The sequence below is a fragment of the Meles meles genome, chromosome 19, assembly GCF_922984935.1.
Source record: "Meles meles chromosome 19, mMelMel3.1 paternal haplotype, whole genome shotgun sequence".
Lineage (NCBI taxonomy): Eukaryota > Metazoa > Chordata > Mammalia > Carnivora > Mustelidae > Meles > Meles meles.
This window is the reverse complement of record NC_060084.1, coordinates 57,175,121-57,189,291: the sequence shown is the minus strand read 5'-3', so window position 1 is coordinate 57,189,291 and position 14,171 is coordinate 57,175,121. Positions and strand designations below refer to the sequence as shown.

At 59.8% G+C, this 14,171-nt stretch overlaps 2 protein-coding genes across 2 annotated transcripts; both read left to right on the top strand.

Moving 5' to 3' along the window:
* The first annotated feature begins 2,704 nt into the window (after window positions 1–2,704).
* SBK3 (SH3 domain binding kinase family member 3) lies at window positions 2,705–6,588 on the top strand. The gene is made up of 4 exons (XM_045987114.1): window positions 2,705–2,749; window positions 3,273–3,423; window positions 3,921–4,123; window positions 5,564–6,588. The coding sequence occupies exons 1-4, from the start codon at window positions 2,705–2,707 to the stop codon at window positions 6,248–6,250; spliced, it is 1,086 nt and encodes a 361-aa protein (XP_045843070.1). The 3' UTR covers window positions 6,251–6,588.
* A 1,882-nt stretch (window positions 6,589–8,470) lies between these two features.
* SBK2 (SH3 domain binding kinase family member 2) lies at window positions 8,471–12,514 on the top strand. The gene is made up of 4 exons (XM_045987115.1): window positions 8,471–8,497; window positions 9,609–9,863; window positions 11,431–11,633; window positions 11,930–12,514. Exons 2-4 carry the CDS (start codon window positions 9,611–9,613, stop codon window positions 12,512–12,514), a joined length of 1,041 nt encoding a protein of 346 aa, XP_045843071.1. The 5' UTR covers window positions 8,471–8,497; window positions 9,609–9,610.
* Window positions 12,515–14,171: the final 1,657 nt, after the last annotated feature.

Genomic DNA, 14,171 nt, shown 5'->3' with positions numbered 1-14,171 from the left:
TGTCCAGGTCACTCCGGGTGACCCTGTGGGGCAGCGCTGCTAAATGGGGAGGTGCAAAGCTCCCGGATCATCAGTGAGCCTCCCAGGGGGCCCCGGGGGGGCAGTGAGGCCACAGCGTCCCCCTTGCCCTCCTCCCAGCAGACCCAGGTGGCTCCACAGCCTGACTTTCTGGCTCCAGCTGAACAGCTGCTCTGCGGTCCCCGCGGGCCCCCTGGGCGCACACATCCGGCCCCAAGTCCCCAGTAGAAGAATTCGGCTCCGGTCAGACACCGGGGGGTCTGCCTGCCTCCAGCCACCCAGCCAGGGGACAGCAAGTGGCCCGGAGGCTGCAGACCCTCGTGGAGGCCTGTCTCTTCCTCTCAGTGACTGCGGACCACTGCCTCAGTTTCCCCATCAGTGAATCAGAAACCATCGTTCTACTGGTCCATGGCTTATAGGGAGGATTCCACAAAGTCTTAAATTAAAAAAAAAAAAAATTCAAATAGTACGAAAGGCACAGCAACAGAAAGCTCCCCAGAAGCTGGGTGTCTTCACCCATCACAGACCCAACTGTGGCATCAACAGAGGATTTATTTGAGCAAACTGGGGCGCACAGAATAGGACTGGGTGTCAGCTGGACTTCTGGAATGGCTGTTCGATGCCACAAAATGCAATCGATAAAAGCTTTGCAACTGCGCTGGGAAAGATCCCTCCCGTCACAGAGCGGGAGACCGCAGTGTGGCCATGTGCTCTCTGGCTGTCTGTCGTGTGTCTGACAACAGTCAGCTTTTCGTGAGGAAAAAATGTCCAGCATAACCAAAAATAAAGAGTAAAAGGAACCCGGTGTCCGCACTTTGCCAGGCGACCTTGGCTCCCGTCACCGCCTTCCCCCGCCCCAACCCCACCCCCCGCCATTGGTGGATGTTCTCTTGCTGGAGTATTTGAACGCAGGCACCGGCCGGGACACCATTTCACCCAAGAAGATTTCGGTAGGCTGCAATGGACTTTGCAATACTTCACTCCCCCCAGGAAACAGATAGAGCGAGTACTGGAAAATGCCAACATGAGAAGTCTGGTCAGGACGCTGGAGGGTGGTCACTGTGGGGCTCTTCAGACTTTTCTGCACGTTTGCAGAGGTTTTCACCAGCAAACCCCCCAAAAATCAAAGAGCAAAGGAAGTTCTCTCTCTGCTACCCGCCCCATCCCCTGCTTGGGTTCCCAGGGGCAATGTGCTCGCCAGCTTCCCCCAGGATCCTTCCAGAGTCTGGGTAGCGTCGTTGCTGTGTCTTTATTAATAGCAGGATTGTAGTAGTAGTGAAACCAAGTCGGGTAAAACTCAGGGCTGTGAGTCACTCGGACCTGGCTCAGGGCCCGCCAGATGCCTCCTCCCACTCTGACCTTGTGCAAGGCGGTCCCAGCTCCCAACCTCAGTCTCCTGCTCTGTAAACTGGGGATAAATCCTCAGCCTTGCTGGTGGCTGGGAGGATCCAGGGTAAAGCCCCACCACAGCCCCACCCAGAAGTAGGCTCAGGGCAGGTGCTGAGAACATAAAAGAAGTCCTTTCCCCAGTGCATCACCTGGTTATTAGAGCTCCTGGGTCTGAGAGAGGAGGGACTGGGGGGCTGGACTCCTGGGTCTGAGGGAGGAGGAAATGGGGTCTGGATTCCTGGTCTGAGGGAGGAGAGGCTGACGGTCTGGTATCTTGGCTCTAAGGGAGGAGGGGCTGGTAGCCAGGACTCCTGGGTCTGAGGGAGGAGGGGTCTGGGGGCTCGGACTCCCAGGTCTGAGGGAGAAGGCACCTGGGGATGGGGACTTGGTATTAAAGAACAGGGCTTTGGGAACAGTCTCCTTTATTCCTGGAGCCCAGACTCCCATCCCATGGAGGAAGGCAGAAAGCATGGCGTTCTGGGTCTCCCGTCCCAAGTAAGGTATGTGAAGGGGCCCTGTCTCCCCTTTTCTCACTGCTATCAGGCCTGGCCCTTGGGGGTTCACAATACATTTTGTCCCCTCTGTCCTGGGACCAGAGCCCAGAGTCCAAGCTGGTCTAAGTTTGGAAGGGGGAGGGAGGGGGGCAGCGGGTCAGAGGGGGTGAGGGAGGGGTGTGGGGGGGGACAGGATGTCTCTGAGCTGTCACACACACCCCTGTCTCGGGCCCAGAGAAAGGGAGGGACAAAGGCTCTGAGAGAGAGTCAGGAACAAAGACGGGAGGAGGGAGACAGAGAGACACTGGGGAGAGCAGGCCAGAGCGCAGCTGAGTGGGAGAACAGAGAAAGAGTGAAAGTGTGGGATATCCTGAACGACACACAGTGGTGACAACAGGGGGGAGAGTGTGGGAGACGAGACACAGGATAGGGAGACCCACCCAGAGAATCGAGAGCTGGGATAGCGGCAAGACAGCGGCAGGAAGGCTGGTGGAGAGAGACTGGGAGATAGTCACACAGAAGCAAAGATACCGCGAGGTTGGAGAGGGGAAGGAGGTGTGAGACAGAGCAGAGAGATCAGCAGGATAGTACAGACGGACAAACAGACACTGGACTGTCCGGAGGCAGGAGTCCGGCAGAGGACGGCAGAGAAATCCTCTGACTTGGACAGGCAGAGAGAGACTGAGGCCGACCCTTTCCGACGGGTTCTAGACCTCAGCTCTGTGGGGCACAGTGGGACGCAGGCGACCCAGACAAGGGCTGCTGGCTCGTGCAAGGTCCAGCGGACGCCAGGGGTCTCTGAAATGGAGCTCAGGGAGCCCGAGAACCATGAGGATGGGGACCCAGAGGTGAGAGACGGGAGACAGGGAAAGAGAGAGAGAGATGCAGAAAAACAGAGTCAGAGATAGACATGAAGAGGGACATGGACAAACACAGAGGAATGGAAGAGACAGGGAAACAGAGAAACAGAGAGACCCAGAGTAACACCAACCCGAGGACACAAAGCTAGACTCAGGCCGCCAGGGCAATGGACTCAGAAACAAAGAACGGGAAGCACAGGGAGAGGATGGAGAGAGAGATGGGTGCCGTGAGGGTTGGACGAGCTGAGGGTGAAGTCCCAGCCAGGGCTGGGGGCTTCTGGTGGTTCCCACAGATGGGCAGGGTCTCTGAGACAATCACCCCGACCCTGCCAGGACACAAAAACAGGTGGCCCAAGGCCGGTGAGTCACTGTGACTCATCCTCCTCCCTGGGGACAATGACCCCATTACCCTGGCACCCCACCCCAGCCCTGGGCTGGACCTCCAGTTTCCCCCACCACTCTCAGGGGGCCCCAGACTCACCCCCTCCCCACCTCTGCTCCTCTCCAACAGGAGGACACAGCTACAGCCCTCCAGCGGCTCGTGGAGCTGACAGCCACCAGGGTGACCCCCGTGAGGAATCTACGTGTCCCGTACCGCCTCATCCGAGAGCTCGGCTCTGGCTCCTATGGCCGCGTACTCCTTGCCCGGCCTCGCCAAGGAGGTGAGTTTGGCCACCAAAGGGCAGACTCCAGTATGTCCCTAGAATAGGGTTCTCAGAAGCCACTGAGACACGGGGCATCCCCAGGGGATGACAGGAACCCTGGACGGGGGCGCTCAGAAAGTTAAGAGCTCTTTGATCTTCCAATAAACAGAGCTAACCCAAGGAAGGCTGACTTGCCTGAGGTCACACAGCAAGGCAGGAGTGCGGTTTGGATTGGAGCTCAAGTCACCATGTTCCCTACTTGACTTAAGAGAAAACTGAGGTTCAGAGAGGGTAAAGCAGCTGTGTGAAGCCACACAGACCTCATGGATGGTCACCTTTAACCCCTACTTCACACAAGGACAGACTGGAAGCTGAGAGACGTCAGATACTATTCCCTTCCATTCTTGTTTTACACATGAAACATCTGAGGTTCAGAGAGGTTAAGCAGGTTGTCTAAGGCCCCACAGCAAGATCAGAGCTCTGTGAGTTCCCTTCTGCTCCCCTCTACCTGGCAGGACCTGCTGTGGCCCTGAAGGTCCTTCGTCGGGATTCGGTGCTGAGGACCACCTTCCTGAGAGAGTTCTGTGTGGGCCGCTGTGTCTCTTCACACCCAGGCTTACTGCAGACCCTGGCAGGACCCCTGCAAAGCCCCCGACACTTCGCCTTCGCCCAGGAATACGCGCCATATGGGGACCTCAGCGGGATGCTGAAGGAACAGGTGAGGCGGGTGGGGTCAGAACGACTTGTCCCATGTACAACTGTCCCTAACCAGTTCCTAGCTCCAATCCTGATACACAATCAGTACTCAACCCAGCTCTTCCCTAAGCCCCAGACGCCCTCCTTATTTCTAACTCTCGGTGCAATCCCATGCCTAAACCTAACCTAATCCACCCAACCATCCCAACACAAGTCTGCATGGGCAGGGACTTGGAGTTGGGTTGGGAATGAGATTAGGGGTGAGATTTTAGTTAGCACTGGGATTGGGAGTGCGGGCATGCGTGGAGTTTTGTGGGTGTAGAAAGCATGGATGGGGTTGCAGAGTGAGACAGGGATGCTTGAGGATATATGTACAGAATGAGTTGGAGATCGGAGATGAGTAATGTGGTTCTTTCTGGTGAGGAGACCAGGTCAGGACTGAATTCATGAGATTCTGAGTGTACATGAGTTTGAAGATTAGGATGGAGCCGATTTTAGGAATCAATTTTGGATTTCAGACAGGGTTAGAGATAAGCAGAGGGAAAGAAAGAAGGGAGGGAGAGAGATGAATGGGTAGAGTAATGGATGGATGAATGGATGGATGGAAAGACAAGTGGATGGATGAAAAGATGGCTGGGTTGATGGGTTGATGGGTTGATGGATGGTAGACGGACAGAAAGATGGATGGATGGATGGATGCATGCATGCATGCGTGGGTAGATGGAGGGGTGGATGGAAAGATGGGGGGATGGTGGGTGGATGGAAAGATGGATTGATGGGTGGGTGGGTGGATGGGTAGATGGAAGGAAAGATGGGAGAGTGGCTGGATGGTGGATGCATGGAAAGATGGATGGATTGATGGGTGGCCGATAAATGGAAGGAAGCAAGGAAGAACAAATGGATGGATTTTGGACAACAAATAATTGAATACTTTATAGGATTGCTGACTGGCTTGTAGAATAGAAGTAAAATGAAACGCTGCTGTGTAGACTCAAATGGATGAGTGGTTTGATGGAAGGATTGATTTTATCAATTCAATGAAGTAAACTGACTTCAGAATGGTGTCTGAGTTAGAGAATTAAATTAGTAGGAATTCTACTAGTAGTAGAATCTAAATTAGTAGGAACTAAGATTGGGATTAAGTATGAGATTTTGGTTCCCATTGGAGATCTGGGTGATCAGGCTAGAGGAGACAAGAAATGTAAGGAGGGGTTTGAGTTAGGGTTAGAAGAAAGCTTGGTGGAAGCTAAAACAGCTTCTGATTCAGTCTGGGGTTCCGGTGATGACATACTGGGGGCTGGAATACAGAGGTTGTAGCAAGGTGTGGTTGAGGATAACCTGGAGAAGGGGTTGGGGGACACTAGAGGTAGCCACTGGTCTGAGGTTCTGAATTCTTGAACTCCAAGAAACCAAATAAAGAAGGAGCCAAGACACCCTGACCTTCATCTCTCCTTGACCACAGGGCCTCCCAGAGCTGCTGGTGAAGCGGGTGATGGCCCAGCTGGCTGGAGCCCTGGACTTCCTCCATGGCCGGGGGCTCGTCCACGCAGATGTCAAACCAGACAACGTGCTGGTCTTTGACCCTGTCTGCAGCCGTGTGGCCCTAGGCGACTTGGGTCTGACCCGGCCCGAGGGCAGTCCAACCCCTGCCCCCCCGGGGCCACTACCCTCTGCCCCGCCTGAGCTCTGCCTCCTGCTGCCACCTGAGACCCTGCCCCTGCGACCAGCTTTGGATTCCTGGGGCCTGGGTGTGCTTCTCTTCTGCACTGCCACCGCCTGCTTCCCTTGGGACGTGGCACTGGCCCCGGACCCCGAGTTTGAGACCTTTGCTGGCTGGATGACCACCAGGCCCCAACCCCCTCGGCCACCCCCCCCTTGGGACCAATTTGCACCCCCAGCTCTGGCATTGCTCCAGGGGCTCCTAGACCTGGATCCTGACACTAGAAGCCCCCCACTGGTGGTCCTGGACTTCTTGGGGGATGACTGGGGGCTAGAGAGGAACAGAGAGGGACCTGGGGGCTTGGGGGGCAGGTCTAGTGAAGATGGGGAGGACGAAGAGGGGGGAGCAAGCCTGGAGGAGTGGACAGATGAGGAGGAGGAGGAGGACAAAGACGGCAGGAGGATGGGGACAGATGGGGGAGCTCCCTGACCAGGTGACTGAGACAGGTGGTCAGAGCCTGGGCCAATGGCCCCTCCCCCAGCACCCCTCCCCCCACCAGCCACCTGGATGACAGCTGCTCCCCGGAGGATGGAGATGGAACACAGCACATCTCTCCCTGCTGAGAGCTGGACTGGGAAGCACAATTCCCCTCTCAACTGAGGACCTGGAAGTCCAAGAGTCAGCCCCTCCTCCCTCAGACTGGAGTCCAGGCCCCCAGCCCCCTCCTCTCTCAAGGACACTTCCTCTTCCTTCTGTCCTGACTGGGCCTTCTTGAAGGAAGGCTCTGCTCCCCGTAGACACGTTTCCGCATTGCAGGGACCTGCGGAGTGCCTCTCACGGGGCTCTGACCCGGCCACTCGTCCCCACTGCCACCTGGCTGACTCTCGCCGTCTGTGGCGCTGTGTCTGAGTTCTCAAGATCCAGCACTGGAAACCTCACCCTCCACCTCTTCCATTTCCCTGGACTCCAGGTGACACTGGGGCAGTCACTCATCCTGTCTGGACCTAAGTCCTCGCGCACACACACACACACACACACGTACTTTCCTGCCACGGGCCCTCTGGGCATAGTGCATCCTCCCCTGAGAAACTTTCTCGCAGCTCAGTGCCTCTAAGCCCTCTCCAGCCTCGTTGGAAACTATGCCCAGGCGACCTCTGTCTCCCATGGTTTTCGGCCTCACCTGTTGGGCTGTCCGGGGTGGACTTGGTTTTCCTCCTTTCGACATCTTTTCAGTTCTGCTCCCGCCAGAGGAGGAATTCTGCTCTCCACTGTGCCAGCTCCCTACCAACACAGAGCAGCGAGGTGTGGGGCCGTCCCAGCTTCGTGGGCCTCAGAGTCTGCACTGAGAGCCCCGGGCCCAGCTGGGACAAGCTCGCCTTCACCTGGGCCGGCCTGTGGCCCCTTCACCCCTCCCTCCTGCAGCACAAGCCTGATGCCTGGGGCTTCCCACCCGCGGGGCATCCCAGGCCCTTCCCAGGGCCCAGCTCAGGCTCCCCCCTCCCAGGGAATCTGCTCTGTGTGCTTTCTAGACTCAAAAGAGTGGGTTCACCAAGTGCCGTGTCGTGTCCTGGATCGGACCCGGGACAGAAGGCGGTTGGCGGAAGCGCTGCTGAGACCTGATCCAGACTCTATGCAGGGTCTAGCCTGACTGATGACTCCTTTGTTTGGACAAATGTGCCCTTGCCTGGGTGAGATACCAACCTGGCGGGGAGCTGGGGATGGCCTGGCGGTTCTCCGCACCATCCTTCCAGCTGTTCTGGAAATTGAAAACTATTCTGAAATAAAAGGTTTGTTTTAAAAAATGAAGGGAGTTTCACAGTGGTCATCTTGCTGCCAACCGAGGAAAGGATGTGAATCCTGGGCCCCCCCACCCCCCTCCATCCTGCCTAGGCGTGCCTGCCTTGCCCCCTCCAACTCTGAAGTCTGCTGATGCAGCATGAGGACCCCCCTCCCCCCTCCCAGTTGCTCCACCACCTGCTTCCCCTCTGCCCCAAGTCTGACATCATCTCTCACTGCATCGTTCTGGAATCTGGTTGTCTCATCCTTTCCCCAAACAGGACCCCAGTGTCCGATCCCCCGAACACCCCTCACGAAACACTTGTGTCTGACCTGATACTGGGGTATTGATGGGGCAGCTGGGTAGGGTCATGGCAGGGCCAAGCTAGAGAAATGAGTTCATCCTCCACAGGGGCTTGGACTCCAGGTCTGAGGGAGGAGGGATGGGTCTGGACTCCTGGTCTCAGGGAAGAGGGACTGGGGGCTTGGACTTCTGGGTCTGAGGGAGGAGGGAGCTGGGGTCTGGACTCCTGGGTCTGAGGAAGGAGGGGCCTGGGGTCTGGACTCCTGGGTCTGAGGGAGGAGGGGCCTGGGGTCTGGACTCCTGGTCTGAGGGAAGAGGGGATGGGGTCTGGACTCCTGGGTCTGAAGAAGGAGGGACTGGGGGATCTGGACTCCTGAGTCTGAGGGAGGGGGGCCTGGGGGCCTGGACTCCCTGGTGTGAGAGTGGAGGTGGCTCTGGGCCTGGGTCTGGGAGATTTCTGGCGGCAGCCAGTTCTGGGAGTCAACACACGATGTCGCTCTGGCCCTAGAGGGGTAGAAGAGGCGGGTCTAGGGGCGGGGCTTACGACCCCCTAGGTGGAGGCGGGGTCTGCTCCTGGGCAGGCCTCTGCTGGCATGGGATCTAGAGCTGGGCACTGACCACAGCGGGCAGCGAAGGGTCAGGCAAGCTTGGAGAAGGTGAGGTTTGGAGGCCGGAGCGCAGGTCAGGAGGAGGCAAGGGTTAAACAGCCTGAGGTGGGCAGCACCTGAGAGTGAAGCGCACAGCTGACCCAAGTCCCGGGTGCCTCAGAGGGTCAGGGGCTGAACTTTGAGACTCTAGAGTGGTTAAGTGTTAGGGAAACAGAGTCTGGGAGTCATAAGATGTATGAGTTGTATAACGTTCCAGGAGAGGGGTGGGCTAGGGGTCTGGAGTCCTGGGTCTGAGGGAGGAGGGGCTGGGGGCCTGGACTCCTGGGTCTGAGGGAGGAGGGGCTGGGGGTCTGGACTCCTGGGTCTGAGGGAGGAGGGGCTGGGGGTCTGGACTCCTGGGTCTGAGGGAGGAGGGGCTGGGGGTCTGGACTCCTGGGTCTGAGGGAGGAGGGTCTGGGGGTCTGGACTCCTGGGTCTGAGGGAGGAGGGGCTGGGGGCCTGGACTCCTGGGTCTGAGGGAGGAGGGGCTGGGGGTCTGGACTCCTGGGTCTGAGGGAGGAGGGGCTGGGGGTCTGGACTCCTGGGTCTGAGGGAGGAGGGGCTGGGGGTGTAAGAGTTGGACCCCAGGCATCTCAAGGACTTGGTGCTCCCAAGTGCTTACTCCCACCCAGGTCCCAGCCGTCCCCCAAAGCCCTTGTGTGCGCAGCTGCCCTCTCCAGCCTCTGGAGGCAGAGAGCACCTGTTTGCTCTTAGGAGAAAGAGGCTACTCATCCACCCCCAGGGCCCAAGTCTGTTTGCTTTGGAAACAAGGTGGGGGGTGTCTCAAGTTATCTGGTTCATCTTTCACCCTTGGGCCATTGGGTGGCGCCAGGATGTGGGGGCAGGGGCACTCATCCACCCCCAGGGTGCCAGGATGTGACCTTACCCTGACCAGCAACTAGTCTCCCCACTCCTCAGATGCTCCAATGAAAAGGGAGACTGAGTCACAATGAAAAGTGTCATTGAGCCCTTAGCTCCTTCTTCCCTCAGAGTCAGGAGTCTAGGCCCCCGGCCCCCTCCTCCCTCAGACCCAGGAGTCCAGGCCCCCAGCCCCTCCTCCCTCAGACCCATGTCTAGCAGGACCTGGGCCCTGGGTCACTATCTCTACTCTGCCCCGCAGAGATGCCCGGCAAACAGTCAGATGAGGAACAGGTGGAGGCAGGGGCTGCCGAAAATGTAGCTGAGGAGGACCTAGGGGGCCTCACGGCAGAGGAGCTCCGGCAGGGCCAGGAGGCGGCCCTGGAGCTAGAGGACATGATGGCGCTCAGTGCGCAGACCCTGGTCCGGGCCGAGGTGGACGAGCTTTACCAGCAAGTGCGTTCCCTGGGCCAGGGCCGCTTTGGCCGGGTCCTGCTGGTCACACATCGTCAGAAAGGTACCAGGGCCTGGAGACAGATGCAGGAGGGTCAGAGGGTGGTTGAATGGGTCACGACAAGTGCCAACCGAGGCCGGGGAGTGTCAGCAGGAATCGAGTGTTGCCCCTGACCCCCCGCAAGGCTGTGTGTTCTTAGGACTCTCCCCTGCCCTCTCTGAGCCTCAGCTCCTCCTTTGAGAATGTGGGTGACTGAGCATATGTCAACGGCCGTAGTACCCGAGAGAAAGGGAAGCAGACAGAGCCCTCCCCTGTGGTCATTCCCCGGGGCTGGCTTCGTCTGGAACTTTCTGGCCAGGCGTGCACACGTCCTCTGTTGGTCCCCTGAGCCGGGCACAGTGTGGATGGAACTCAGAGTCAGCATCGACGCAGGGCACGCCTAGCAAGGCTGCCGGGGGGCTCGGCCCTTCGTGCTCGGTGCTTGGAACCCAGAGCTGAGTCCGCAAGGCCTGCCTCCACGGTGGAGCTCCAGCCTGCACAAGGGGAGGGTGTGCAAGTGCGCCCGGCCAGCTGGCGCCGAGCTCTGCACGCTGGGGCTGGGGCGGGGGTGCGGGTCGGCCTCAAACAGCAGGAGTCCACCTTCTCGCGCTCCTGGAGGCGGAAGTCCCCAAGCAGGTGTGTCCCTGTGTGTCCACACCTGCATGTCTGCGTCCGGTTCCTCGTTCTTTAAGGACACCGGTCACTGTGGATTGGGGCCCACCCCAGGGACCGCGTTTTACCTCTTTCAAGACTGTGTCCAGACAGGGCTCTGTTCTTCGAAAGGCTGTGAGGACTTCTTCCACCTCTGGATTTGGGGATGGGGGTGCACGGTTCAGCCCACATCAGAGACCGATGCAAAGAGCAAGAGGCCCAGACATGGGTCCTCCCCGACTGTGGAGGCACAAGGCCTAACGGAGGGCTCGGGGGACCATGCTTCGTTGTACCTCCTGGATGCGGGCCCCTGAGCCGGAGGGGTCTGGGGCCCAGCACTCACAGCCCCAAGGGACGGACACCATCAGAATTGACAGTGGCACATGCCACCATGGCTGGGGTCCAGGGCGCTGCTGCATCCAGCCGGGGGACAGAAGGACAGTAGTCAGCGTGTGAGGCAAGGAGGTGACCTCTGTCCATCACTCTCGGGCTCCTGGTGAGGGCAGCGGCTGACTCCGCAGGTGAAGAAGCCAGAGTTCCTGCCCTCAGGGGACCTACACTCTTGGGAACTGTTTGCATGAAGTTTCCTCCCGGGATGGCCTCCCCAGGGCAGAGCATCCCTTCCACATTCCCTGCGGCTTTGGGGCTCAGGTTTGCTGGAGCCAGGAGCCAAACGAAGTCATCTGAAGTTCCGAGTCCAGTTTCCCAGGGGCCCCCCATCTGTTCTAACACAGCCGAGCAGAAAATCATCAAATGCTGCGTTGCTGTTGTTATTAATTACCACGGATGGCGTTTTTGTGGCCACGCGGCGTGTAGGGCTGCATGGCAGGGAGGAGGTGGCAAGTAGTGTTGGGGAGAGAGTCTGGGTCGGGGGGGCAGGGGGCGGCCAGGGTGACCCTCGGCTCCTTCACTCCCTCCACTCCTGTCCCTGCTGCCCCAGGCACGACCCTGGCGTTGAAACAGCTCCCAAAGGCGTCCACTTCCCTCCGTGGCTTCCTGTATGAGTTCTGCGTGGGCCTCTCGCTGGGCACGCACCCAGCCATAGTCACGGCCTACGGCATTGGCATCGAGTCGGCCGACTCCTACAGCTTCCTGACGGAGCCCGTCCTGTATGGGGACCTCATCACCTTCATCCAGCCCAAGGTGGGTAGGTGGGCCCCTCCCTGGACCCCTCTGGAGTTCATAGATCGCCCCAGAACCAACACTGTACCCTCGTGAGACTCGCCCGCCCCCACAGGCTCAGCCCAGGCCTCGAGGGGGTCATGTTAGACCTCCCCAGGGCTCACAGTCCCTCACGGGGTCATGCTGGGCTTCCCCTGGCAAGTCTGTTGGACGTCCTTCCTTGTCCTGGGCCCCCCTGACTGAGGAGCACCTGCATGGTCTCAGTCCCCGGCCAGCTGTCCGCAGGGGCAGGAGGCCCTGACACCCGTCCCCCGCAGGTAGGCCTCCCACAGCCGGCCATCCAGCGCTGTGCGGCCCAGCTGGCCTCGGCCCTGGAGCACGTCCACTCCCGGGGCCTGGTGTACCGGGACATCAAGCCCGAGAACGTGCTGGTGTGTGACCCGGCCTGCCAGCGGGTCAAGCTGACCGACTTCGGCCACACGAGGCCGCGTGGGACGCTGCTGCGCCTGACCGGGCCGCCCATCCCTTACACGGCCCCTGAGCTCTGCCGCCCCCCGCCCCTGCCCGAGGGCCTGCCCATCCAGCCTGCCCTGGATGCCTGGGCGCTGGGCGTCCTGCTGTTCTGCCTTCTCACTGGCTACTTCCCCTGGGACCAACCCCTGGCCGAGGCCGATCCCTTCTACGAGGACTTCCTCATCTGGCAGGCGTCTAGCCAGCCCGAGGACCGTCCTCAGCCCTGGTTCGGCCTGACACCCGTGGCCGACAGTCTCCTGTGGGGACTGCTGGACCCTCACCCCCGGAAGAGGAGCCCCGTGAGCTCTGTCCGGGACTACCTGGGGCGTCCCTGGAGGCAGCAGGAGGGGGAGGTGGAGGAGGGGGATGGCGCGGAGGAGGGAGAGTGAGGGGGACAGCCCGAGCCCACCTTGCCTGCGGAGACGCGGGGAGGGAACTGCGTGCCCGGGTCCTGAGGCTGCCTCCACCTTCTTGTGCTGGCTTGTGGCTTCTATTTTACCCGTTTCCCCCTTCTTGCCTTCCTTCCCTCCCACATGGCCATCCCTCCTGTGGCCTAGGGGGCCCCTGAGACAGCCGCATGTCTGTCCGCCGTCGCCGTTCCCCCTGCCCGAGGTCCTGTGGCTCCTTCCCTCGCCTCCCGCACACCCTGGGTGCTTCAGCTGCACTGCTCAGTGAGGCCTGCCCTTGGCAGGCAAGGTCCCTGGCCCCGTGTTCCCACCACCTCCCTCTCCTCTGCTCCCTGCCCTCCGGGGCGCTCATCCCCTTCCAGCTGTCTGCTTAGGTCCATGTGGTTCTTCTGTGTGTCCTGCGGGGGCAGGGGTCCTGCCGGTCCTGTGAGGTGCCCCATGGAGCCGGCGCAGCCCTGGCCCGACAGAAGGGCCTCACAGCTGTCTGCTCAATAAACGCACCTGTCTGGTTCTGTGTCACCGCCTCTGTGTCCCTGTCTTCCGGCCCCGTCTCGCCTCCCGGGCGGGGTCTCACCCACTCCCCTGGCCCTGCGTCTTCCGCCCACAGTCCGGGCTGGCCGTCGCCCTCTTCTCTCACCTAGCTTCGCCCGGCACTTAGGTCTCCATGATGCTGCCGGGCTGTCCCTGTGGGGAAGACCCGACAGCATGTTGTCAGGGAGAGACCCGCAGAAGCCGAACACGGTCCCACGGTGTGGCCGTGCCTCATGCTAGAGGCTGGCGCAGATGCCTGTCGCGACGGGAGCCCGACTCCGCGGGGCGGCGTGTGAGCAGAGGCCTGAAGCATCAGAGCCGCCCACGGACGGGCACTGCGGCTGGACTGCGGCGGGGATTTCTGCAGATGTGTGTGTCCATAGGCCTCTGGGCCCAGGGCTATGCACAAGTCATGGTGTGTGCGGGGCACACAGTGGGGTGTGACTGTGTCCTGGCCTGTGCGGGTGATGTGACTGTGTGTTTCATGGGTCTGAGTGTTTGAGCCTGTGTGTGAGGGGACAGCACAGAAGTCTGCGTGTGCTTGGCCCTGCATGTGTGGACATCAGACCTGTGTTTGTGTGTCCACAAGACCTTGAGCGCGCGTGTAAGTAGCCGGAGGAGAAAAGTCACCCAGACATGGCTGCCAGTCACCAGCTGGGCCCCTCTCTCCTTCACACCTCCCCCCCCCCGCCCCGCCCTCGCCCCGGCCCCTTCTTGGCTGCTGCCCTGTTTGCAAACACTCTGTCTTCCTCTCCTCGCCTTCTTTGGCCTCTCGCCCAGAGCAAGGCTACAACTCAGAGCTGGATCGAGTGTCACTCTCTCCCAGGCCCATATCACCCCCCCAGGGCCCCTGCTGTGGCCTCCTAGGTGTTGCCTGGACTGGGGAGGGGGGTGTTAACAGTGCCTGCAGAGTGACCCCAAAGACCCTTGAATCTAGTTTCAATAGAGAGGACTAGGGACACCAGCCCCCGTCCTGGGCAATCCAGGTGGGCTTCCTGGAGTAGGGGATACTGGAGAGAACAAGACAGGGAGGTACATAGTGGGGGGGAGGGGGGAGCAGGATCAGGACCTTCTGCCATCTTATCCATGAATGTGAAGTAGCCCGAAC

Coding starts and splice junctions, on each gene's coding strand:
- SBK3 (XM_045987114.1), top strand. CDS start 2,705: ATGGAGCTCAGGGAGCCCGAGAACCATGAGGATGGGGACCCAGAG. Junction 2,750..3,272: donor ATGAGGATGGGGACCCAGAG/GTGAGAGACGGG, acceptor CCTCTCCAACAG/GAGGACACAGCTACAGCCCT. Junction 4,124..5,563: donor GCGGGATGCTGAAGGAACAG/GTGAGGCGGGTG, acceptor CCTTGACCACAG/GGCCTCCCAGAGCTGCTGGT.
- SBK2 (XM_045987115.1), top strand. CDS start 9,611: ATGCCCGGCAAACAGTCAGATGAGGAACAGGTGGAGGCAGGGGCTGCC. Junction 9,864..11,430: donor GGTCACACATCGTCAGAAAG/GTACCAGGGCCT, acceptor CTGCTGCCCCAG/GCACGACCCTGGCGTTGAAA. Junction 11,634..11,929: donor TCACCTTCATCCAGCCCAAG/GTGGGTAGGTGG, acceptor CGTCCCCCGCAG/GTAGGCCTCCCACAGCCGGC.